Source organism: Amblyomma americanum, chromosome 1 (assembly GCF_052857255.1).
Source record: "Amblyomma americanum isolate KBUSLIRL-KWMA chromosome 1, ASM5285725v1, whole genome shotgun sequence".
NCBI classification, from domain to species: Eukaryota; Metazoa; Arthropoda; class Arachnida; order Ixodida; family Ixodidae; genus Amblyomma; species Amblyomma americanum.
This window is the reverse complement of record NC_135497.1, coordinates 241500179-241525744: the sequence shown is the minus strand read 5'-3', so window position 1 is coordinate 241525744 and position 25566 is coordinate 241500179. Positions and strand designations below refer to the sequence as shown.

Genomic DNA, 25566 nt, shown 5'->3' with positions numbered 1-25566 from the left:
GAAACCATTGAGGTAAACATACTGCTGATGATCATTTAAATAAGATTTTAACAGCATTAGAACATTCCCATGTATTCCATATGCTTCTAATTTTCTAAGTAAGAAAGAATGGTTAAGAAAGTCGAATGCTTTTGTAAAGTCTACAAACACACCCAAGGCCAATTCTTTTTGCTCAAAAGCATTTAAAATGACTTCTTTTTGTTCTAGTAAAGCCTGTTCTGTTGACCGGTGTTTACGGAAGCCAAACTGTGACCTGGTTAGTACGTTGTGTTTATCGAAAAAGTTATTTATTTTGTCGAGAATAATTTTTTCTAATCCCTTGGAGAAAACTGGAAGTATTGACACAGGTCTATAACTACCAATGTCGTTCTTATCACCTTTTTTATACAACACTGACTTTCGCAAGCTGTAATCGTTTCGGAAACACTCCCTGCAATAAGCACAGGTTAAATATGTCGGCCAAACAAGGTGAGATAATATCGATTACATGTTTCACAGGTTGAATTTTTATGCCATCTGCATCGCTGCTTTTACTATTGTTTAGTCTTCGAAATACTGAGACAACTTCAGCCTCTATTACAGGGCTCAAAAAGAGGGATTCCTGATGGACTACTTTGATGTAACTGAGTGCGCTATCAGTAGGACTGTCTGGATTAAGATTGACAAAATATCTATTGAACTCGTCCGCCAAACGTGCCCCCGATATCTGTTTCGTGCCACGCTCAGTCTTCGTAAAAATGGTTAGATTCGTGCGGCGACATAGGAGTACGTTTAGTTTTTTCCAAATTTCATCTGTGTTGCCTGCTGAGGTCTCAAAAAAATTGCAAAGGTAATCATTTCTCGCACATCTGAGCTCGTTTGTCAGTTTTGTTGCGAAATTTTTTAAAAGTTTTCAATACATCTGAATCACAAGTAGCTAGAAATTTCTATCTTTCGCAGAAGTTCCCTCGTCACCCACGGCTTACGTATCTTCTTTGACTTCGAAAATATCTTAATGGGAAAACACTGATTGTATATTTCTAAAAATTGCAGCAAAAATGTATTAAAAGCACTTTCAGCGTCAATCTCGTTAAGCACAGCACTCCAATCGACACACGAAATTTGCTGTTTAAACATGTCCGTGGATGTGTCTGAAAAGTCCTGAAAATATTGTGGGGCAAGCTTTTTCCTGAGCATAGTACATTTCTTTGAACACATATATATGCCAAAATGATCACTTATATGTGTGCACATTGTTCCGGCCATTATATTAGTTTCATGCAAGTTGGTTATAAATATGTCAAGTGGAAGATGTGAGAGTCGCTCTTGTTGGTTCCTTAATAACATTCTTACATCCGTAAACGCTTATTAATTGTTCAAGTTCCCGTTTTATAGGCAAATCCCCAAGCATATTAATGTTGAAATCACCGCCAATGATTACATGCAGCTTATTTTCCCTTGAAAATATCAGCAAAGATTCCAGAAACACAAAGTTTTGCACATTCCCAGTTGGCGGACGATATACTACGCCTATTAAATATTTTTCAACTACCAAACAAAGAACTTCATAATCTTCTTGCATGCATGTAAAATTTGGCACTTGGTCACAAACAAGGCAATTCTTCACTATCAAGGACACTCCTCCTCCCAGAGAGGTGGTTCGGTTTAACAAATAAGTTGTAAGAAGGTAATTTTAGAGCATTGGCTTCATCATTATACCAGGTCTCAGTTAACATAACTACATCAAAAGCAAAATCAAGCCTACTGAACAGTATTTCAAATTGGGCGTTTTTTTTTCGTGCTGACTGGGCATTGAGATGAAACAGTTTTAAAAAATTCGCATATTTGACTCCACAGACTGCTCGAAAGTCAGATGGTGCAATGTAATCATTTTTTGACACTGTGAGGATGCTGACTACGGGCTCATAAAAAAAAATTAAGAGCCTATGCAATTTGCGCTAGGTCCTCCTTGGATCTCATGTGATGGGCTGTTGTTCCATCTTTCTGGCGGACAAAAACTTTCCCGTTCCTATGCCAGGCATATTTCAAAGCGGAAGCAACTTATCTCTTGTCGTTTACGCCGTCTCGCTGCCTGCGAAGAGCGAGCGCTCTTATTTCAAAAATGCGAAGCAACTAGACCGGGAAAACACGTTTGCCAGGTGCCTCGCTGTACCCAGCGCGTAGCGTTCCATACAGGCAGGCACTGTCCATCGGGGTGCGCGTCGCACGTTATCTTGCGCTACCAAGCGCGTGCAATTATTAGCATATAGCCAGCGAGTATATTTTTTCAACTCAAAAACGTGGACCATCTGGCAAAGGCACACAGTGCGGCCTGCAATGGTTCCTGAAGGCATGTACTGAAACGTGCTCTTTGGAGACAGAGCAGAGAAGGCAAAAAAATAAAAACCTCAGCATTGCACTCATCAGCTCTAATTGTTTGTTGTACAGATGCCACAGTGACCTGCAAGTGTTTCAGTGAACCTCGTTCCTCCTCTCAAATCGATGGGATTGGATGGAATTTGGCTTCCGGTGCAAAAAGCACCACAAAAAATAACGTATTGGCGCTTTCCTACGAGCCGTCCCAGCTTCGCTATTATAAGTGATAAAGAGCTCTTGCGCAGCCGGCACATTCAACTTCGATGATATCATAAACTGAGACTAAAAAGAAACTCTCATAATGAATTTCCACAACATATTTAGGCAGAACATTGTGCACCTGAGCAGGTCCTAGCTGCAGAGGCACTGCAAGAGCTCCTCTCTTGGCAAATTTCCTTCAAAACCTGGAGCTCGGTGTTCTGATTATGATTATAGATTTTTATGGCTCAAGGGCATCTATGGCCAAAGAGCGCCATGGCACAGGGTATTTGCAAATTCTCAAGCTGGGGTCAAAGACCCATTTCCTAAGCATTTCACCCTGAATAAGCCAAGCACCAGACCAGGGGAAAGCTTGTACCCATTGTATCACCGGTGGGTACCCGGCAGCACTGGGGATTGAACCCCGCACCTCCCGCATGCGAGGCGGATGCTCAACCACATGGCCACCGCCTGTGCATTTGACTGCTCCTCTGATCAGACGGTTAATTTTTAGCCTGTTCACTGCGTACATTTTGATGTGTCAACGTATACCGTGCAGGCTCAGGACTAAAGCTTGGAGCATTCTCAACAGATCGTGTTCTTTCATGCCACTATGCTTATTTGAGACCTTCTTTATAAGGCAGATAGTTTGATGGGTGGTAGCTGAGAGTTTCTAAAGAGTGATTGTATTATGATGATTGTTAAAGAAGATGAGGCCTAATAGTCCACCTCGGGAATCGGTTGATTACCGATGTGTAGATTGAGGGTGTGGGGAGAGTGGTTCTCTTCTGAGTTTTCCAGGGCTTCCCTTTGCCAGCTGTGGGGGGCTTGATCACGATGTATTCGGACTTCTCATAGGAGCAAGGTAATCCCTTCATGGTAACGTATGCATATATGATGTCGATGACCGCTTGCAGGATGTTGTTGAGCTGGGGTGTGCTTCTAGCCTCTGCCCACATTGAGATGTCATGCACGTGCAAACTATGGTAGAGCCCCGGGATAGTGTAAAGCTTCTCTGGGAACCGAGATGATACCAAGTTGAATAGGAATGGGAAGAGCACCGCTCCTTGTGGGGTTCCTCTCCTGCCCAGCAGGATGGGTGACGATTGATGTTCCCCAACTCGGAGGATCACTGTTTACCCCATCAGAAAATCTTGAATGTAATGGAAGGTCTGCACTTCCACATTGAGGTGGTTAAGATTATTGATTATGGCAGCATGGCTGACATTAGCAAATGCTTTCGTGAGGTGGATTCCTAGTATGCTAGCTGCTATACTTGGGGGAAAATCAACATTGGTGGGCAGAGGATTTGATGTTTAAGCTGAAGAAGAATCTTGTGTGGAGAGATGTGGGCGGAAACCGAATATGGTGTTCCCATCCTCCATGTAGATGTTGAGACAATCCAACACCACGTGCTCCACAAGTTTGCTTATACATTAGGTCAAGGATATGGGATGAAGGATTTAAAGCTTCAGAGGCTTTCCAGGCTTTGGTATGAAGGCCACTGTGGCATTCTTTCATTGCTACGAAAGTTTGCCGCTTTCCCAGCAATCCTTCATAGATTTAGTAAAAGCCTCGTTTGATTGATCGTCCAGGTTGCGAAGGATCTTGTTATGGACGCTGTCTGCTCCTGAGGCTGAGGCAGTGCGGAGTTTGAGAATGGCAACCCATACCTCAACTTCCAGGATTGGGGTGTCCAAATTAGGATCGGGCATGACTTGGTATTCTACTGGTGTCGTGTCTTGGACTTAGGGGCCTATATAGCGATCTTGAAGTTCGCTCAGAAGTTTATCGGGGTTGTCTTTCTTTTGATAAAGGAGCCTGGTCATTTGGCGACGGTGCTCGGCCTTGGTTGCATCTGGGTCCAGAGGGTACCCGAGCAGATCCCAGGTCTTGGCCATGCCAAGACTGCCGTGCATACAGTCACATGCTTAATGCCATTGCTGGGTCGTTAGCTTAGCTGCATGCTGGGCTATTTCTTGATCTATCTTCGCGATGCGCAGCTGGAGTTTTTGATTGGGTCTACCTTGCGCCATCCATCTCAGCATGCTTTTCCAGGCTTGCCACATGTGCAGCTGCCAACTATCCAATTCCGTGATTGGGTCCCAATCTTCAGGGTTTATCTCACTGGTGTACACCTGTACATCTAACTGCAATTCTGTAGTCCAGGTCGACTATGGTTTCCAGCGCCTTCTGCTGCTGTATCTCCCGAAGGTGGTTCCATTCTCTGATATGGAGGATTTTGTTGCTGTGGCACTGCACGCGGAGTCCAGTTGGTATTTCTAGGATGTAGTGGTCGCTTCCCAGACATTCTTGTGTGTTACCCCAGACACAGCTGGTGGCATTTTTGACAATTAAGGGTCAGATCGGGGCTCGTGTTACGCTATCGTCTATGCATGTAGAAAGACCTTGGTCCACAAGGATCGTGAGGCCTTCCTGTTGAGCCATGAGGCAGAGCTGCCATCCTTTAATTCTGTGTTTCTTTGAGATAGCCACATGCTGGACGGGTGGCGTTAAAATCACCGACTATGATGAGTGGCTGATTTTGGTCTAAACACTTGGTGGTGTGGAAAAGCGGGCCGAATCTGTGTTAATGCTCTTGTGGATGACTAGATATTGAGTATAAAAAGGTCTCCTCTTTCTATTTTGGGGAAATAGTTTCGACAAACACGTGGCCATGCCAGTCGAGAAGCCTGGGACGATGGAGTGTTGTAATGCTGTGAGGTCCCTATGGATTAGGGTTGCCATCCTGCTCCCTTGCTCCTGCTTTATATTTAGTCTCTTGCATAGCAATAACATTAGAATGTAGTGTCAATTCATTTTTTTTTTCCCCCGAGCTTTTCAAGGTAGCTAAAGCAGCCTTCACCTCTGGGCTTTAAAAGCCACCAGGGGAAGCCAGCTTTTTTAATACCTTGGGGCAAAGCGTGCAGCGTGTTTGTGCGAAGGAGAAGGTGGTTGTGGATACGCATAAAGGAGTCGGTGTGGGTTGTCGAGAAAGAAAAAGACACTGAAAGAGTCTGAAAGCAATAAAGGGAAAATGGATGCAGGACTGGGGAGCTCAAAACATCTAGTAGTGGTGGCACGGCTGTGGCGATGTTTGCTGCTGCGTGGAAGGCTATGTGGATTAATGTATTGGAGACTTTGATTCGCTATATTGCGGCACATGTATCTGAAGCATTGACTCGTAAACAACCTAGTTCTTTGGAGGACCGTCCAGCCTATATGCCTGGCGTGAATAGTTTGAGATTGCATGATAACTGTAATAATATTTATTTAACAATTATTTTGAGTTCTCAAACTTTCATCTCGCATTCATATAAATAAAGCAAAGCAGTCATCTTTACATTGCACTACTGTTCCTACTGATGTCCAAAATAGAAGTGGCATAAAATAATGAGAATGTGACTGCTAACACATAATTCCGCGAAAAATGCTTAAATCTACGTTTTTTCACAGAATCACTGAAAAATATAGGGGCCTCTCACATGAAATTGAAAGTGGTTTGCCGGCTGGAAATCGTCATTTCCAGCTGTATTTCAAGCTGTATTTCGTCTGGCCAGGTAGATTTAGCACCTTCCAGCTGAAAACAGACTTGATACCTGCTAGATGTCACATAATGCAGGCGGTAATTAGTAATAACTTATGGCACACCCACGTTCACCTGCCTGGCTGTGAAAATGTTATACAAGTGGGTTGGGGATTGCATGGGCGCTTTTTAGAATATGCTATCTGCGGTCAATCATGTGACCTAGGTGGGCAAGAAGTGAGTGGAGGGGGTGCAGCATGAACGCAAAAAATCTAGGACTTTTTTCCTTATGCCATGCATACATACGTCATTTTATCAAAGGACAAATGGGATTTCAGTGAATATTGGACCACCATACTGCACTGAATTAGAATTTATGTATACATTTGCACCATTTTGTTTTAGTGGACTTGCTGTTGGGATCATATATATCTTGTTCAGCAGTGTGTAGACGAAAAAGTGTGAATGTTACTTTCATCAGTTGTGATAACATTTTTATTTAAAGGGGTAGAGAACATCTATTACTTGCATCTACGAGTGCCATCATGATGCACAAACTGCCTGATGTGCATCGTGATGCGTCGCATTTACAACAAGTGACCTGTTCTACATGTGACACGTAGAGGCGCAAGCCTGACCATAGATCACCTTTTATGGGAGTGTGTCGGACTACAACGAACACATGCCGAGCACATTAGCTCAGATATCTGCTGCCTACAGGATTAGATTATGCCCCAGAATTCTGCTGGCACCAAAGACACACTTTTATCCTTGTGGGCCTTTGTGTGCGCTACCGCGTCAACCGCCGAATGTGACCTCCCTCCCAACTTCCTCGGCAAATAACTAGGCCAGTGAGTCACCCTACTTAAAGTACTCAAATATGCTGCGCTTGCAGACGACGGACGAAGAGAGGACGAGACACAAAGTTGTATGTGTGTTTGAGAATGCCTGGGTATGTCAAACCAACTTACCTAGTAAGACATCCTGCTTAAATTAAGGGGTTTTAATCAATCAGTGCGCAAACTAAACTTGGCTCATGTATTCTTTTGTGTTCAGAATACATCCCGTATATATACATTGTGATCAAGGGAAGCAGCACTCGTTTACACTGATTAAAAAAATTCAGAGGGCACTTAAAGCTGCTTGCATGCTGTGAAGGCGAAAGCATTAGTGTGTCATCGTGAGCGTTCGACCTTGATGCAGGTTGCGCACTGAGAAATGAAATGATAATGTGCTTCCGAACGCTGATTCCACAAAGGTCCGAGTGAAACACTCGGGCACTCAGTTTGAATACCTGTCGCGAGCTAGCCTCCAACCTGATTAAGAAATGTATGCTACATGGAACGAGAAATCACACATCACCCGTAATGGAGTATGAAGAATGGTTGTGTTGCAATTTTAAGGCCAAAGCCTTTCTTCGCTCATGAGTGGCATGGACGGAAGTTGTCCGCACGAACTGTGAATCATTAGTTGGTTGGTAAATAAAACAAAAATGTAAAGGTTGATTGAGCAACAGTTCTTAAGCAACGTATTTGTAATGAAATAAACCAGAAATTAAAAATAAAAACAAAAGGTAAAAATGAAAATAATAAACACACACACACATATATATATATAAACACAGAAATGGCAAAAATGAAGGGAGTATGAGGACAGGAAAGGCTTTCACATTTGCCCTCTTAAGCAGACCTAAAGGTGAACTAAAGAGGAACCTGAACTCGTCTTTTTACCGCTGGAACTCGATCTCTATGTCCCGAGCATTCTTAGAAACTTCAGATTATTGCCCCGTGCAGCCGATTTCACTAATTTAAATCAGATTAAACGTCCCTGCTCCCGCCTTTTTTTGAACTCAACGCAGAAGGTAGAAGCAGTCAACCAACGCGTGGAGTGCCTTTCAGGCAGTCTCGTGGCAGCTTCACTTCCGCTTCTATTTTGCTTTCTAGGTTTCTGTGAATAAACAGTTTCAGTCACAGCAGACAACATAGCCGCAAATTAGGCCCACGGAAATAAAAATACACGCGGACTCTTTGATTTACGTATCACTCCGTTGATGGCAGAGCGGCAAGCTGCCACGGGACTGGCTGAAAGGCACTACACATGTTGGTTGACTCCTCCTAGTTGAGTTCAAAAAAAAGGCTGGAGCCGGGACGTCTAACCCGATTTAAGTTAAGGAAATCAGCCGCACAGGACAATAATTTGAAGCTTCTAAGAATGCTCGGTACCTGTAAATCAAGTTCCCGCGGTAACAAGACAAGTTCAGATTCTTTAGTGCGCCTTTAAATGCAATCCTGTAATTTTTAATATGAATATTGGTTTTTGAGGAAAGGAAATGGCATAGTAACTGTCTCAAATCTAATTGGTGGACACCTCAACTGCACCTTAAGGGTAAAGGTAAAGTCTGGGAAGAAGGCATACAGTTGAAGGTGCATACGTTGTCAGTTAAAATCCCTGTCGCAAGCCAGCCTCCAACTTGACTAGAATATGCAAGCTATTTGCAGAGAAATTGTATGACACCACTCTGAATGCTGCAATACAAACGGTCGCTCACAAATTTTGGTACAAATGCAGATGAGAATACTGACGCCACGTTGAGGTCAGCCAGTGGGGGATATATAATGTGAACCAAATGTATCACGATTGTCTGAAATTGTGCTGCTCGGCTTGCTATGTGCATCCTAGCCACGGCTGCTTAATGACGTCACCCTATTTTCCTTGCCATCGCTGGGATTTTCTGTACCATCTGTGACTACTCACACACACGCACACCACCAGCTGGCTTTTCTTGTAATGGGACTAGTAAGGCTTTCGCCTTAAAATGGCGTTAGCACCTTTTGCATAACTGCGCAACTACCCAGCCATGTTACTTGTGACTGTACGTACTACATCATCCCGTCGCCTTGAATGGCACAAGTTTTAAATTATGCCTCCTTGGACTGCTTTAACAGAGGGTGCCTGGGCTGCTCTGGTGCCCAGGCAGTTGCAGGAAAAAAAAAAAAAAGGATGGCTCGCAATGATATAAGCACACAGCCTCATCTGTGATTATAATTCTGGCATTAACTGCACAAATAAAAGCTATTACTTTGTGGGAATGGGCAGCACCTTTCTTTCATAATGCTATTCTGCATCTTATTTACGTCCTGGACTTCGGCATTTGATGCAATTGAAGTACAGAAAAGATTACTGGCATCGGCTGTCACCGACGAAAACTTGGCAAAATGGGAATTAATCCATCAAGTCACTGCAGAACACCCAAACGTAGTCGGTGGAAATCAGGAAATTTAGTATAGCTCTAACATCATCAAACTGAGCCAGCGTTATAATTAATAACGATTTATTATGTGCACGGCGTTCACTCTGTCTCAAACAAAATAAACCATTCAGTCGAATTGGGCATTCCAATTGCATCGAAATGAAATCTAATAGACACTAACAGGCTCGAGAGGACAGCCAATTAGACTCGTGAATTCAACTTTTTAGCCCACTTGGCTTCCCATTTGGGCAATCCATGTTCCAGTCCGACTAGATTGGAATTAAGTCGTTTTGGAAGCCGTCCTTGACTGCTTGTGATCTGGGCCGGCGTTATTTCGACCAGGTTGAAATAAAGGAAAAAATTCGTATTTTGGCAGTCGTAGTTACGTTTTAAGACTAACGCTAGCCAAACCAAGTAAGATATCTAGTTTTCCCGGCATTTCCGCGGTGGCTGGAGATCGTGGCGCCAGATTTCTCTCTGGGTAATATTTAAGAAACTCTATGGCTTTAAAAGGAAAAGAAAGTCAGTAGAGTTTGGTTTTTTAAAAAAAGAATACCGGGCGTGGTGGCACAACTGATCAGTCAGTGGTAGAATCACCAGTACCAGTGACTCTATAGTGAGTGGCCAATGGGAGGCATGGCACTAGTCACTACTCTGGCGAACGCTTCTAACATCCATCCAGTTATCTATCCATGTACATCGTGCATCCCTCTAGGGCAAGCATTAATAAGCATAGGGACACAAGGAATGCTGGGAAGGCGCAGAACAGAAGGCGCGCGCATTCGGGCAGAGAGTAGTCGAATGGCGTACAAGCTGTAGCGTGTAGTTTTTCGGCTCTATCTGGCTCTATTGTAGCGCGCGGTGGTGCGGTCTGCGCAATCCACGACCGATTATATTAACAAGAATTGTTGGCTTCTCTGAAGCGCGTTGAGTTTCTGTAGCCGTAGCCTGTGAAGCGTGTAGCCGACCAGCGTTTCGACAATGAGCATGGCTAGTGAAGATGAAGAGGAGCTTGCGCTGGAAATGGCCGAAGAACATGCGTATCATGTGAGTTTGCTGGAATTGAATGAACCAAGCATCGAGGAGCCGGCAGCGACATCTGTGGTACGTGCAGGTTCTAGTGTCGGAAGTACTTTTGCACGTGAAACCAAGTACAGGGGCGATGGAAAGAAACGGGAACAAAGCGGAGACTAGGCACTCCGCTGTTCGTATTTCTTTTCATCACGCTTTTACTTCGGTGGTAGCGAAAAGACACTAGAGTCGTCTGTGATGCATTCTAGGACGACTCTAACGTCTTTTTTTTTTTTGCCCTTCTGCTAAAAGCGCGATCAAAAGATTCGGACCGCGTAGGCGCCGCGTTCGCCATTTCTTTCCATCGCTATAGTTCCCGATTCTTTCCATCGCGGTAGTTCGCGTTTCTTTGCATCGCAGAATGTTAACCGTACTGTGTGTCTAATGTATGCATAGATTTTGATGCTTTGTTTATGCTATCATGTCCGAAGCGCACCACATGTCAAAACCACTGAAGGCGTTTGACAAGAAGTCTTTCAGCGTGTTTTACTGCGGTGGACACGTGTTGTGGATGGCAGGCAAATCGGCGTTTACCTTTTGTGAGACCGAGAGTGGAACAGTCATTGACTGAGCAAGACGTATTAGGAACGTTTAACAGTGGGAAAACGGGACAAGAACAGAGGAAAACGCAATTTACATGCGCAAGACGCAGCGCTGCTTCGCGTCTTGTGCACATTGTTTCCCTGCCCTGTGCCCACAAAGCGAAGAGTGTTTCTAGTCACCATTTCTTATACTGAGAGTGGAACAGGCCTAAACTGAGCAGGACGTGTTAGAAACATTTAGCTGTGTAAAAACAGGACAGGGACGCAGGGAAACAACTCGCATGCACGAGACGCTGCGGTGCGTCGTGCACTTGTTTCTCTGCCCTGTTCCCACAAAGCGTTGTGCTGTAGCGTTACTAGTAAAATTGCGAGTCAAGCAATATTGTTAGTCACGTAGCATGGCTGTACAGTAAAAAAAAAGATGCGATGATATTGCACTTTTTTTTTTTTTGCCCGCTGTTTGACCACACTTCTTTGTTTCAACAACGGTTGCGTTGCTTCAAGCTTCACTTGAAGTTCGCCGCTTAGCTGTGTTCCGTCCTTTCGCGCAGTTAACGGTAACCATACCAGCTTGCTTGCCATTTTTAGCACTGTTATAATGAAATTGGAATTTTTTCATTTATTCTATTCAATTGTGCGCTGGTTTGCAGGCAACCCACTCATTGCGAAAAGACCTCTCAGTGGTGGATCCATTTTGGCAGCAATGCGACCCATACCCAGATGTGCAGAGACTTTTTGTTGAATTTAATGAGGCCTACTTTTATGGCAAGCTGGACCAGGTTGCAGTGTCCTGGAACTGGCACATGACCCTGTGAGCATGACTTTTTTTATGCTTTAATGAATTTCTGCATTATTTAGGTTTGCATGTGCCAAGTGGATGCTGTGAGCACTCGGTTGTCTGACTTGACTAAACACAAATACCAAAGCAGCAATTTTGTTGTGAGGGTGTTGTGCTCTAATATGGCTAATTTGCATTATTTATAGATTTTTTTAGAAGCTAGTACTTCCATAAATTTTTGTTGACATTGTTCAACAAGCTTTCACTTTTGCACCCAAGCTGAAGTACTGATAATGTACTAATTCATTGTCCATTACCAGTACTTATTGAAATCTGAAGGTCCATAACATTTGTCTTCTACACTTCGCACAGATTGTACAGTCATCAACATACCTGTCGAGCGCTCGAAATCCGTGCTGTCTACACTCTACAGCGCACAGAGCGATGTCTAGCGGCAATGCCTTGTTCCAGATATTGCATATCTGATTATGGTCTGACCATCAGACATGCGCTATATCGAATCAGGCGCTGCTGCTAGACGTCGCTCTGCGTACTGCAGCTAGCATTTCTGGATATTAGGGGAGCCTACGACAACGTTATTCAAAAGGATTTGTGAGACATACTGGGCACATTGGGTGTTGAAGATGGAGTAATTAATATTTTAAAAGATATATATATAAAGGTAACAGAGTGCTTATAAAATGGGAAAAAATTGTATCAGAGCCTATAGAGATACAGTGGGGGCTCAGGCAAGGATGTCCTCTGTCTCCTGTGTTGTTCATGTTGTACCTGCAAGGGTTAGAAACCAAGCTGGAGAGGAGCGGACTAGGCTTCAACCTTTCTTTTTTCAAGCAAGGAGAATGGATTAAACAGTCATTACCGGGAATAATATATGCCGATGATATATTGCTAATGGCTGACAACAAGGAAGGTTTACAGAAGTTGATAAACATATGTGGTACAGAGGGAGGTAGATTAGGTCTCAAGTTTAGTAAGGAAAAATCTGCAGTCATAACATTTAATGATGAGGGTGGCGAGCATAGAATACAGGAGTTCACACTAGAAGTAGTGGATGAGGACAAGTATCTTGGAGTGTGGATAAATAACTGTGCTGAGTAGCTGATTGAGCATGAAAAATATGTCATGAATAAAGCTAACAGGAATGCAGTTGTCATGAAAAATAGGGCCATGTGGAATTACAATAGCTGTTAAGTGGTAAGAGGGATCTGGAAAGGGGTGATGGTACCTAGTCTGACTTTCGGCAATGCGGTCATGTGCATGAGACCAGATGTTCAAGCAAGGTTAGAAATCAAATAACACTGCGTAGGGAGGCTAGCTTTGGGAGCACATGGCAATACACCAAATCAGGGGGTACAGGGTGATATGGGATGGGCGTCGTTTGAGAGCAGAAAAGCTAGCAGTAAGGTAGCATTTGAGTAGTGATTGAAAAATGAGGGAAAAGCAGTGGGCTAGGAAAGTTTTCAGATACCTGTACATAAGGAATGTTGACACAGAATGGAGAAAGCGAACTAGAAAATTGACAAGCAAATATCTGGACAGCAGTAAGGGGGCAAATCAGCAATTATCGGTTAAGAAAAAGGTTAAAGAAACAGAGAGCTCTGTAGAAAACAGGGATGCTGACGAAATTGGCACTGGGAACATACAGGATCTTTATGTAAGCAGGAAGTTGCCAAAGAAAATATCTGTGATAATTGTGGGGAAACTCTTTGTTGTTTGAGGCTAGGACGGGAGTTTTGCGGACTAAGACATATAGAATCAGGTACCACGAGATAGACACATTGTGCGTTGTGTGCGGAGAGGAGGAGGAAATGGCTGAACACTTGATACTTTTCTGTAAAGGGCTTCACCCTACAGTGCAAAGCAGTGGGGCTGAAGGACAGTGAAGGAAAAGTAGATTTTAAGGGGGTAGAAGTAACCAAGCGAAGGTTATCTGATTGGTGGCTAAAATCAAGACGAGTAAAATTTCACAAGTCATGGCTTGGTGGCTTGAACCACTGCCCAATTTAAAGGGTTCAGCCTTATCCATCCATCCAGCGCAGATGGCATAGAGTTTGGACGCTCTAGACAGGTCTATGGATGACTTTCCAACTGCTAATGCACATTTAGTTATTTTCTGCCTAAACGATGCTTGCAGGTCAAGTTTAATTAGCTATTCAATGTAGGAGTTATTGCCAGCTATGCAAGTCACTGAGAGCAGCAGCTACTTTCTCAGCCTAAGTATTTCAGCCTTTGCATTGCTTTGATGGGTAGAGGGTGAAGTGAAACGTGACCTCGTGTATGCATTTCAGCTGTGCTGGGTTGTGCGAATATGAAGGGGATGGACTGTGCACCGTGAAACTCAGTGAGCCCCTACTGAAGTTGAGGACAAGAAAGGATCTGGTGGAAACGTTGCTGGTGAGCACTTGCCTCCATCAGGATATGTAGACATGAGTGACCCTGCCACCCAGTTTTTTCATCGTGCTTGATTGTAAACTTGAAGCAACTAAGCAACACACTGTTAGCAGCCAGCTTGCTTTGATAATGTGGCATGCTGTTCAAGTATGCACTGTTTGATATGTTCAGAAAAGACCAGCAAGGGTTGGGTCATGACTTTCTGCTTCTATTGAAGAATTGATTCAGCCTTGATTTTTTTTGTGCCAGGGGTAGTGTGCCATAGCCACTAAGCCACTGCAGCATGTACCTAGTAATATTTTGATGCGTATAATTTACAGGGGGGTGTTAACTTTGTCATCTAAAGGCTTACAAATGATGGCTAAGTATGGCTGTAAGTAATACAAATGATGATGTAAGTATGGCTCGGGCATGGCAGCTCACATGCTCAGGCACCACACTTGCTTCCTTGTGAAATTTTTTTTTGTGACCGAGCTGTTAATTTGTGTTGACTTTTTCTCCATTCAGTGTAACTTTAAAAAGGTGTGCATGATTTCAATATGCGTGCATGACTTATTGTCTAGATATACATTCAGAAAAGTCTCGAGTAGCAGTGAAATGTTGTGCTGTCAGGTGTAATCCCCAAATTCTTTAAATACAGTCAAGCCCACTTATAACGGCCGCAGATATAACGAATGCATGGTTATTGCGAACAAGGGTGGTGCTACTGTCAGAAATATGTATTGGGGCAATGAAAAGGAATCTGATAGAATGAACAACTAAAGAATGTGCCGCACCACTCGGTTATAGCCAACGCCATCTGATTGACTGTCAGGTTTGTGTCGAGCCCACTGCATGTGGGCTTGACTGTTTTGCATTTATATACTAATTTACGGGTTTTATTCTGTTATAGCACGAGATGATCCATGCCTACCTCTTCGTAACCGACGGCAACATGGTGCGTTATTGTTTCATTCTTTTGCTTTTTTTTTCTTTGTGGAAAAATTGCTGCAAAAAAAAAAAAGTGGATAGTGCACATCCTCTCACTTCTGTCTTGTTTTTTTACTTGCCAGCCTCTGCACACCATACATGGTGCAAAACTTACAATGAAAAAAAAAAAATCACTTTTATGTATAATATAACCTTACTGCACCTTGCTGTGTGTGGGTGTATGATGAACATATCTCTGGTCTTGACATCATGCTGGTGACTCATTTGCTAGTTCCATGGAAATTGAATCTAATGAACTAAATGTTCCATGAGCTGAATTTGTGGATGCACTTAAGAAGGAATGCTTTGCTCTTTTATGAATGTTAGTGGACAAGGTTGCCACAAGAGTAGTGTAGTAAAATGGATAGTTAAGTGAGGTGTTGCATGTTCAGTTTGGAATGCATCATTACATGCGAAGCTGCAGAAAGATGTGCAGAACCACCACCCTGCAGTCCAGCACTACTGATTGTACTGGTGCCACTGTGCAACTAAGCACAATTTGTTCCATTGCTGTAGCCACGAATCGCACAGTTATTCTTGATAGAGCTGTCGGGCATAGTTTCATACAACAGACAATGCGTCTGCCATACTTGGTCATGCTTCTGGAGAATGACATGCCCAAAAGCAGCAACATACTTTTTACAAGTGCACTTTTGCCGATGTTTGTTGCGACAGTAGTGCATCAAGACTGAAACCTCGCAGTTGTGAGTTTAGTTCCCGTCTTGTGTGGTTTTCTTTCAAAGGTGCTTTGAAACATTTTCTGAGGAGAGTACATAAACTCACTCAACCACTGCATTTTGTTGTCATGAACACCTTTGCCTTATATAATAATACACTTATACGCAAAGCAGAAAACCCACAATCCTGCATGAAAGTTGGTGAGCCCTTTTTGGCGACTTTTTCATGCTCCTGCGTATGCCGGCGAAGAGATGGCTATTAGTTAGATTCATTCAGACGTCGCGCAGCTACTATGGCCGCGGCTAGTCAGCTGCGTCGCTGTGGCGGATTAGGAAGCTTGCCTCCCGGGAAATTCCCACGCGTGGAGAGGAGCAGCGACCTTTCAATATGCAAAAAGTGATGAGAGGAAAGGAAAAGGCACAAAAGCCATTCAAATTCAGATTTTGACTACAAATAACTAAGGTTCTGTAAAATGCATTTAAAAAATTCTTGCTAGAGGATACTTGTGAAGCGGCATCCTTTAACACCTCAGGCTTACCGCAACTTTATTGAGAGCCCCTTAAATGCGTTAGCATTAGAACCCCCACTGCAGCGATTTCTGTCCGTCAGTGTTGGTCTCTGAAGCCTCCCAAGAAAGTGAAAAAGCTTACTATACCTATAACTTCAAATGGGATTCAAACCCATGGTGGCGCAAACAGATTAGCTTCACTTGCTTCTGTTTTACATCACTTGGCCGTCGCCATAGCATCTCTCCCCACGTGTTAAATTGCCAACCTCTCATGCTGCACTCGCATTGCAAGTACTAGCTCGCGCAGCTGTGCAAAGAGGGCACCACAAGTCAGTGCGGGCCAATTTGATTTCACTTTTGGGCACTTTTTCACCTTCTGTGATAAGGTATGAGCACATTTTGCATCTTTGCCTTAGCGGAACGTTACTCAAAACGAACACTGGATTCACAGGAAAAAGAAGCCTTTCAAGCATGTAGAATTTTCATTCTTGTCTCATTTTGTTGCCATGTGTGTTTTGTTTTCTGTAGCATTCCTTTCAAATTGAAGGCTGTCCTTACTCCCACACTTCCAGTTCCTGCCGTTCGGCCTGCATGCATGTCACTCGTATTCCGTTACTATCTGCACTTCTTACTGCTCACTGCCATATATGCAGTTACAGTCAACAACCGAAAATTTGGACTCTTGATTATTCGGACTTTATTGCGGCACCGCGACATGGCACATAGAGCCAATGTATAAGGGCGCCTGAAATTTCGGACGCACCGCAACTGACTGCTCGAACCTCTTTCGCACTCGCGGTCAATGCACAAGAAGCCATATAATGTATATAGTGGAACCTCGTTAAATCAAACTGCACGGGAGATTGAAAACTTGTTCAAACAAAACGAAATTCAATCTTAAATGGCGGGGCTGGTATGCTCCGCGAGTTGGCACATTGCGCCCGCGTGGTTTCGAGTTCGTACCGTTCTTGGACACCCTCCGCTGCTTCAAATTTGGTACAGTAGTTACAGCTCGCGAAAGTCATCTATGCCGAGCCTTTCGTCCCGAACGCGGAAAGAGGTGGCAGCGAAGCGCGGGGATGACGTACGGCGTTATGGAGACAGCGAACGCGGAAGAAAATGATGGTGCATTTCAAAGCGAGATAAGCGTACCCGCGGCGAAACTCAGCGCAACCCTGATTTTTCTATCGTAAGACCGTCAACAACTGGAGTTTTGTTGACAAGCAATACACATCTCATAATGCACAAGCCGCCGCAGAGTTCATATCGCCGGTTACGGTGCCAATTTTTGCTCTACGTAGTCGTTAGGCCTAACCACGAAAAACGACGCCGACGGAGTGCTTGCTTCGGTCGTTTGTTGGTTCTTATCGTTTTCGTCTTCTCGTCGTTGTGGGTCCTTCGTACTGCGGGCACACTCGTCGTTGTGGGTCCTTCGTACTGCGGGCACAGCGCAGTTCCTGCAGCGACGGCTTCGCTTTCGCGTACAGACTTTGTACTAACCCGTGCATTTGTCGGCGATATGCCGAAGGCAGTACGGCCATCGTATGCAGAGCTCGTGAAGGCGGGCGCCCGCCGTCGTCTGTGTACTCGACGCGCGCCGAGATTTAATCATGAGGAGCTTCAGAATGTGCACATCACTACCCCTTCCTCGGGCATGTTGGAAATGTTATAGTGATTTTTTCGGTGAAATTTGATTTTTCGGAAAAATTGGTTTTTTGAGCTTTAAAGGAAATGGCGCAGTAAGTGTCAGATCCCGGTGGACCCGAACCGCGCCGTAAGGGTAGGAAGGAAGGTCGGAGTGGAAGAAGAGTGAAGGAGGTGAAAAGTGAAAAAGTGAAATGTGTAAGAGTTCGCATGTGTTCACAGAGTGCTTGCAGACATGCAGGCAGTGCATGTAAACACTGATGGCCCATGTCTACGCTGCAGTCAGGTTAGTCGCAGGGTCTGTGTCATCCCTTTACTCTTCATGCGAAAGATTAGATGGGGCTCTTGATGAGTTAATTGAGTCATTTATTTCCAGTTTGGTTTTAGAAGTAGCGTTTGAAACGAGTTTTTGGTTAATATTTTTTCTTCAGTGATACTTATGAGTCTGCCTGTCTTTCTTTTTCCCCCACTGGTGAAAGCTAGTTATATGAATTTTGACTTGAGTAAAAATGTTGCTCGTCATAGTCATCAGTGACATTACCATCCATAGCCTTGATAGTTCTTATGGGCTTCAATGAAGAGGAGGAGGAAGGTTTAAGGTGAAAAGACTTGACAGCTGCCATGTGCAAAGTTGTCTGCCTGGCCTCGCTCTGTCATGCTTAGAGTTTTGAAGAGGAGGAGATTGTGAGGATAGAATAGACACGCATTCCTGCAGTAGTCTCATCCAGCAGTGTAGACTGTGTTTTCATTGAGTAATATATGACACATAAACAATAGTACTCCTTGAAAAACACTGTCAGAACATCATCATCAGCCTGACTACACCCACTGCAGGGCAAAGGCCTCTTCCATGTTTCCCCAATTAACCCTGTCCTTTGCCAGCTGCATCCACCCTTTGCCTGCAAACTTCTTAATCTCACCCGCCCACCTAACCTTCTGCCGCCCCCTGCTACGCTTACTTTCTCTTGGAATCCACTTTGTTACCCTTAAGGACAAGCGGTTATCTTGCCTTCGTATTACATGCTCTGCCCAAGCCCACTTCTTCCTCTTTATTTCGACTAGGATGTCATTAACCCGCGTTTGTTCCCTTACCCACTCTGCCCGCTTGCAGTCTCTTAATGTTACACCTATCATTTTTCTTTCCATGGCTCACTGCGTTGTGCTTAACTTAAGCTGAACCCTTTTCGTTTCGTGTCGGAACGTGTTAGCCCATCTGTTGCCAGTACATTCTTTTGCGAGAAGGACGAGAATTCCTCAAGATAAAATTTTCTTGTTGTTGTTGGCATCTTCAGAAATTTTCTCTTTCTTTGCATTATTAGCTCATAAAGAGAGTATCAAGTGCTAAAATAACCTCATAAATTCAGTTAAATGCTTAATTTTGTTGGGTGGCCCTTCTGCAGAGGAATTTTATGGCAAAGTGCTTGAAAAAACATTTGCAGTACAATTTACAAGGTGAAGAATGAAGGCCTTCTCAAGCATAATGTGCATGTAGCTAATGCTTTGGTATTGCTACAAATAGTATACTTTATATGGCTATATCAGTCTAGCTTGCCAGTAGTGTGATCAAGCAATTCTCCTGAGTTTACGGGGAGACTTATCTTTCTCTGTCCAGTGGGCTTTGGTACTCTGAGCTGTGGTAACCGCTTGTGTGCTCTGCAAGCTGTCACCCAGCCTCTGACAGCAGCAAATGTGGCTCTGTGTCCTCTCTTTATCTCTGTGATTGCTTTTTCATCACAACAAAGTTGTTACTGGGGGAAGTATTGGTTTTTCACGTAAATGTCGCTGTTCTATAGTTTACCGACTTTGCAACATAAATGACGACATGCTTCTGTATTACCAGAGTTTAGCATTGTCATTGATGTCTTTGTTTGGTTGCATTGCATTTGACTGTTAAAACTTGCATGACTAGAAATGTGGGCAGTAGGTTGGGAGTAATTTGTGTGTGCACATGCATACATCGGCACCACAGATTTATCTGTAATTGACCGTCGCCTTTTATAATGTACTTATTAAATGGTTTCAGTGCTCCTGCATCCTGGCAGTTGTAGCAGCTCTTTCAGGGGCACTGCATAAATATATTTATTGCTGTTCTTTTTTGTGTGTGTGTACACAGGATCACGATGCTCATGGACCAGAGTTCCATAAGCACATGGATCGTGTTAACAAAGCCAGTGGAGCAAACATCACTGTGAGTTGGCCGCCTATTTAGTTTCATGGATACAGAAATGTTGTTGTTGGAGAAATAATTACTTGTGCACTATAATAAGCATTACTTATCTACTCCTTCTGCCTTGGTTGTAGCATTTGCCTTTGTAGCAACTTGAATGCATTATCTAATGTTGTTGTTCAGTCAAATGTGAAAGTGGCCCAGCCTTGTTAAGTGCTGTGTAGTGTTGCTGAGTTTCAGGTAACATTGCATTATTTTACTGTAGCTTCTGCAGGTTCATTAATGCACTGTTAAACAATGGAGGCATTATGAAGACTACACAAAAGGTTGCACCACGTTCTGACTTCTGGTGCTTGTGTTGTTCTAAAGACAGTGAAAATATAAACACATTATTTCATGTTTTTTTAACCTGGCCAGGTGTTCCACAACTTTCATGAGGAGCTGAATAACTACCGTACCCACTGGTGGCGCTGTAACGGCCGCTGCCAGCATCGATTTCCATTCTTTGGCATTGTCAGGCGAGCCATGAACCGGCCACCATCTGATTATGATCGCTGGTGGGCTGACCACCAGCGCAACTGTGGTGGCACGTTCACCAAAATACGTGAGCCAGACCCCAAAGGTAGTAAGGGCAAGCGAAAGGATGGTACTTTGCCGGTTAAAAATGGTGAGCAGCCCTCGCATTTTGTTTCGTTTGCTTACTGTGGAATGGGAGCTTTTGAATTTCCCTGCAAACTGTTTCTGCATGCCTGGCTCTCTTGCTTGGTCATCAACAACTATCTTCCATACCAACTTTCGTAGTGTAGATACCGGACATTATTTTGTAGTGAAATGCTTTATAAATGTATCTTTTTTTTTCTTCTTGTAAAGATGCAAAGCAACCAAAATTGATGGATGGAGCAGACATCAGGGCCCCGCTCGTACCCCCACACAGTGTCAAGTCAACAGTTTCTGTACCTGATAGTCAAAGTCACCAAGGCACCCGTCCAAAACATGTCTCAAGTTTTCCTAACACCATGACGAAGCTGCCCAGTAATGTACATACCCTGCCACAGCATGCCACTGATCTGCAGTGGCCCCAAGTGGTTCCCTTCACTGGCGAAGGCCGCAGGCTTGGTGGTTGTTCCTCCAAATCTCGGCTTCTAGGAGAATCCAACTGTGTTTTGGGAGGTGTCTCCAGCCAGATGCTGCACATTGATGCGAATGAAGCAACATCCTGGAGTTCTGCGGTGTCAGGACCTGGCCAGTCACTGAGCAAGTGTGTAACTGAGACACAAGTGAAACCCGCACCACAGAAGCCATCAGATTCAACTTGGCCAACACTGAAAGATTTTCTGGACCAGGAAATCGGCTCTGACATTTTCAGCTCTAACACCGAGTCTGATGATGACTGTGTTATAACAGAAGCTGATATGACAGTGAAAGAGCAAGGAAAGTGCACTGGAAAGCTGGATGAAGCAAGCGCGTCATCATCATCTTCGCTCACTAGTACAGACGTGGGTGCCACAGCAAATGTGAGCACCAGAAGTGTTGTAGCTCTGATTGAGTGTCCTGTCTGTGGGCACTTCTTGCTAGAGAAGTTTATAAATTCACATTTAGACACGTGCCTTATTCAAGATGACTGATCAGTTTCCATGGCAAATTGTGCTAATCAGCTGAGAGTTTTAGCTGGTTTTATGCATAGTGTACAAAATAAATATTGGTTATATGCATAGTGTACAAAATAAATATTTTATAAGGCTTAAGCTTAGCTAGCTTAGCTATTGTTGTCTACCTCTTAAAAATTTTTATGGAAGAACAAATAAAAATTTGTTCACACATGGATGCATCGTGTCTTTCTTGTAAATAGTATATATAAAGTGCAATTTCCTGAATGCACTCTATCTGCATTGTGCACCTTTGTACGAATGCCACAAGGTGCATGTTTCTCACTTATAGGTGATTGCTCTTCTAAGATCTCTGGTTTGTTCATCATCAAATATTGCACAGAGATGACATTCTATCTGCTTCGTATATTGAAGGGTACAAAAACAAAATTATAAATGCAAGCCAACAATAAGATTTTTTTCAACGTAAGAAGATTCCTTCTAGCAAGTTCAGAGGCGCGCCCCCACATCGGGAAAACTGAAGATGGCGTCCCCCAGGGGTAGGGCCGCCGCTATTGGATCAAATCAAGATCCTCCACCCAACAATCCGCGGCTACAATCCGACCGACGTTGACCTCAACCGACTGCTTCAACGACAACGACGTGCTGTGACTGACTGGTGTCTGCCGAAATCCTAGTAATCACTGATAATCCCGATGTGACCACACTTGTGGATACCGGGGCTGATTCTTCTGTAATGAGCAGTCGGTTAGCCACGGCCCTCAGAAAGCTTCTGACCCATTGGTCTGTACCACAGATCCAAACCGCCGGCGCCCATGTTGTTACACCAATTGGCATCTGCACATCACGAATACATATCCGCGGTGCTACTTTCCCTGGTTGCTTTGCTGTGCTGCCCGAGTGCTCCAAATACCTGATAGTCTGTTTGGATTTCCTTCGGGAGTACGGTGCTGTCATCAACCTTCAGGAGCTGGTCGTGTCATTTTCGACTCAACCAACCCCCTGTTGACGGCGATCCCGAGCCATGCGGGACTAAGTTACGCGTCTTTGACGACCACATATTGATCCTGTCAAGAGCTAACATGTTTGTTACTGTAGATTGCGACATCACCGGAACTCATGGCATCGCTGAAACCAACATGTCGCTGCTCCTTGGTCAGCAAGTCTGTGTTGCTCGCGGAATTGTTGAGCTGAACAATGGCCGAACCGAACTCTTGGTGACCGATTTTGGCTGTGAACCTCAGTGTTTGCCTGACAGAACAGTTATTGCGTATTTTGAAGAACTCAGCGAATTCGCGGGACAGCACGATTTGTCCGAAGCCTCGGCATCAGTGGAGGCACCGACCACTCCCATAAAAACTGACATGAACCCGAACCTCCCGTCTCATCAGAAATGCTGCCTCGAAAGCGTTATCCAGTCTTTCTGTGACTGCTTTGCCTCGACCTCAGGCAGACACCGCTCACAAAGCACCGAATTATAGTCGGCGCCAACCAGCAGCCATTATGTCAGCTGCCTTACCGGATCTCTTCGGAGCGTGATGCCATTCGCCGCCAAGTTCAAGAAATGCTCCAGGACGACGTGATACAGCCGTCGACAAGCCCGTGGGCATCGCCTGTTGTTCTATGTTGTTCTAGTAGCTAAGAAAGATGGAACTCTACGGTTCTGCGTTGATTACCGACGTTTAAACAGTCACAAAAAAAGGATGTTTATCCTCTGCCGTGCATTGATGACTCCCTGGATCGGCTGCACCACGCTAAGTACTTCTCATCACTAGATTTACGCAGTGGCTATTGGCAAATCGAGGTGGACGAACGCGACCGGGAAAAGACCACCTTTGTTACACTGGACGGTCTGTACGAATTCCGGGTGCTCCTTTTCGGCCTGTGCTCGGCTCCTGCAACCTTCCAGCGGATGATGGACACCGTTCTTGCCGATCTGAAATGGCAGTCCTGTCTCGTGTACTTGAATGACATTGTCATCTTCTCTGATAAGTTCGAAGAGCACCAGAGACGCCTGCGCGTTGTGTTCAGAGCAATTCGGTCGGCTGGTCTTTCCCTGAAACCCGAAAAGTATCACTTCGCTTTCGAAGAGTTGAAGTTTCTAGGCCACATCGTGAGTGCTAAAGGGGTTAGCCCTGACCCCGATAAGACAGGCGCTGTGGCTGCTTTTCCTGTGCCCACCGATTAACAAAGCGTGCGCCGCTTTCTGGGTCTCTGCGCCTATTATCGGCGTTTTGTGCAGAACTTCTCCCAGATCGATGTGCCCCTCACCCGTCTCGCGAAAGATTCTGAACCGTTATTCTGGGGCCTGGAGCAACAGAAGGCCTTTGAAGACCTCCGAACTCGTCTCCAAAGTACGCCCATCCTTGGACACTTCGATGAGTTCAGCCGCCACTGAACTGCACACAGACACCAGCAACATCGGTCTCGGTGTGGTCCTTGTGCAGTGGCAGGATGGTCTCGAACGCATATTCACATACGCAAACCGCACCTTGTCACGATCTGAGGCAAACTATTCCACCACCGAAAACGAATGCCTGGCCATTGTGTGGGCAGTGACCAAATTTCGCCCATACTTATATGGCCGCCCTTTCAGGGTCGTCAGTGACCACCACTCGCTGTGTTGGCTGGCGAACCTCAAAGATCCCTCGGGATGGCTTGCACGCTGGAGCCTTCGACTTCACGAATTCGATGTCACCATCATCTATAAGTCTGGTAGGAAGCACAGTGGTGCCGACTGTTTGTCTCGCGCTCCTATCGAGGACCCTCGAGCTGACCCTGGCAACGATTCAGTTTTTCTTGGTGCCATCTCCACGTCCGTTCTGATTCAACACCAAAGAGACGACAGTTAACTACAGCCCCTCATCGAGTATCTGGAAGGAAGCGCTCAGTCTCCCCCATGAATCTTTTCACGCGGACTGTCGTCGTTCTGTTTACGCGACGACATCCTGTGTAAGAAAGACTACATCGCCAACGGAAGCTGTTTATCTACTCGTCATGCCTATGGCTCTTCGCGACGAAGTTCTGCAGGCATGCCATGATGACCCATCTTCTGATCACCTGGGGTTTTGTCGCACTTTGGCACGAATACGGCAAAAGTACTACTGGCCCAAGGTTGCTGCAGTTTTGAAGCACTACGTAAGAACTTGCCGCGAGTGCCAGCGTCGCAAGACGCCGCCGACTAAGCCAGCCGGCCTACTGCAGCCTATTGATCCGCCTCAGGTCCCCTTCCATCAAGTCGGCATGGACTTACTCGGCCCATTTCCGGAGTCCTTGCTGGGTAACCGCTACATTGTGATCGCCACCGACTACCTCAGCCAATACTGTGAGACTAAATCTCTTCCCCGTGGTACCGCTGACGAAATTGCAAACTTTTTTTATCCAAAACCTTGTGCTTCATCACGGTGCACCCACCATCGTTTTAACTGACAGGGGAACAGCGTTCACCTCGGCCCTTACGCAGGAGGTTATGCGCCTGAGCGGTACCAGTTACAGCAAGGCAACCGCCTACCACCCTCAAACAAATGGCCTCACCGAACGGCTCAACAAGACGATCGCCGACACGATTTCCATGTATGCCGACGCGGACCACCGGAACTAGGACGCCATACTCCCTTACGTCACATTTGCCTATAATACTGCAGTCTAGGAAATGACATGCTTCACTCCATTTCATTTAGTACATGGTCGCGAAGCCACAACCATGCTGGATGCAGTGCTGCTTCCAGCTAGCACTACCTCCTCTGTTATGGGTGCTGCCCAATTCGTTCGTTACGCTGAGGCCGCCCGCCAACTCGCTCGAGAGCGCATCCGGCACCAGCAAGTTCTCGACGCTCGGTGCTATAGCCTCAGCCACCGAAA

General features: G+C 44.9%; 1 protein-coding gene across 1 annotated transcript; it reads left to right on the top strand.

Annotated features, from left to right (window-relative positions):
* The first annotated feature begins 10112 nt into the window (after window positions 1-10112).
* On the top strand, window positions 10113-25306 carry LOC144116246 (DNA-dependent metalloprotease dvc-1-like). Its single transcript, XM_077650966.1, has 8 exons — window positions 10113-10433; window positions 11593-11753; window positions 14030-14135; window positions 15025-15069; window positions 20045-20119; window positions 20516-20765; window positions 20969-21612; window positions 25169-25306. The coding sequence occupies exons 1-8, from the start codon at window positions 10311-10313 to the stop codon at window positions 25304-25306; spliced, it is 1542 nt and encodes a 513-aa protein (XP_077507092.1). The 5' UTR covers window positions 10113-10310.
* The last annotated feature ends 260 nt before the right edge of the window (window positions 25307-25566 follow it).

What these genes read in the sequence shown, in the direction of transcription:
- LOC144116246 (XM_077650966.1), top strand. Translation starts at nt 10,311, where the DNA reads ATGAGCATGGCTAGTGAAGATGAAGAGGAGCTTGCGCTGGAAATGGCC. An exon ending in ATCTGGTGGAAACGTTGCTG is followed by an intron (nt 14,136 to 15,024) that starts GTGAGCACTTGC and finishes ATTCTGTTATAG; the next exon opens with CACGAGATGATCCATGCCTA. An exon ending in ACGTGGGTGCCACAGCAAAT is followed by an intron (nt 21,613 to 25,168) that starts GTGAGCACCAGA and finishes GCCCTTACGCAG; the next exon opens with GAGGTTATGCGCCTGAGCGG.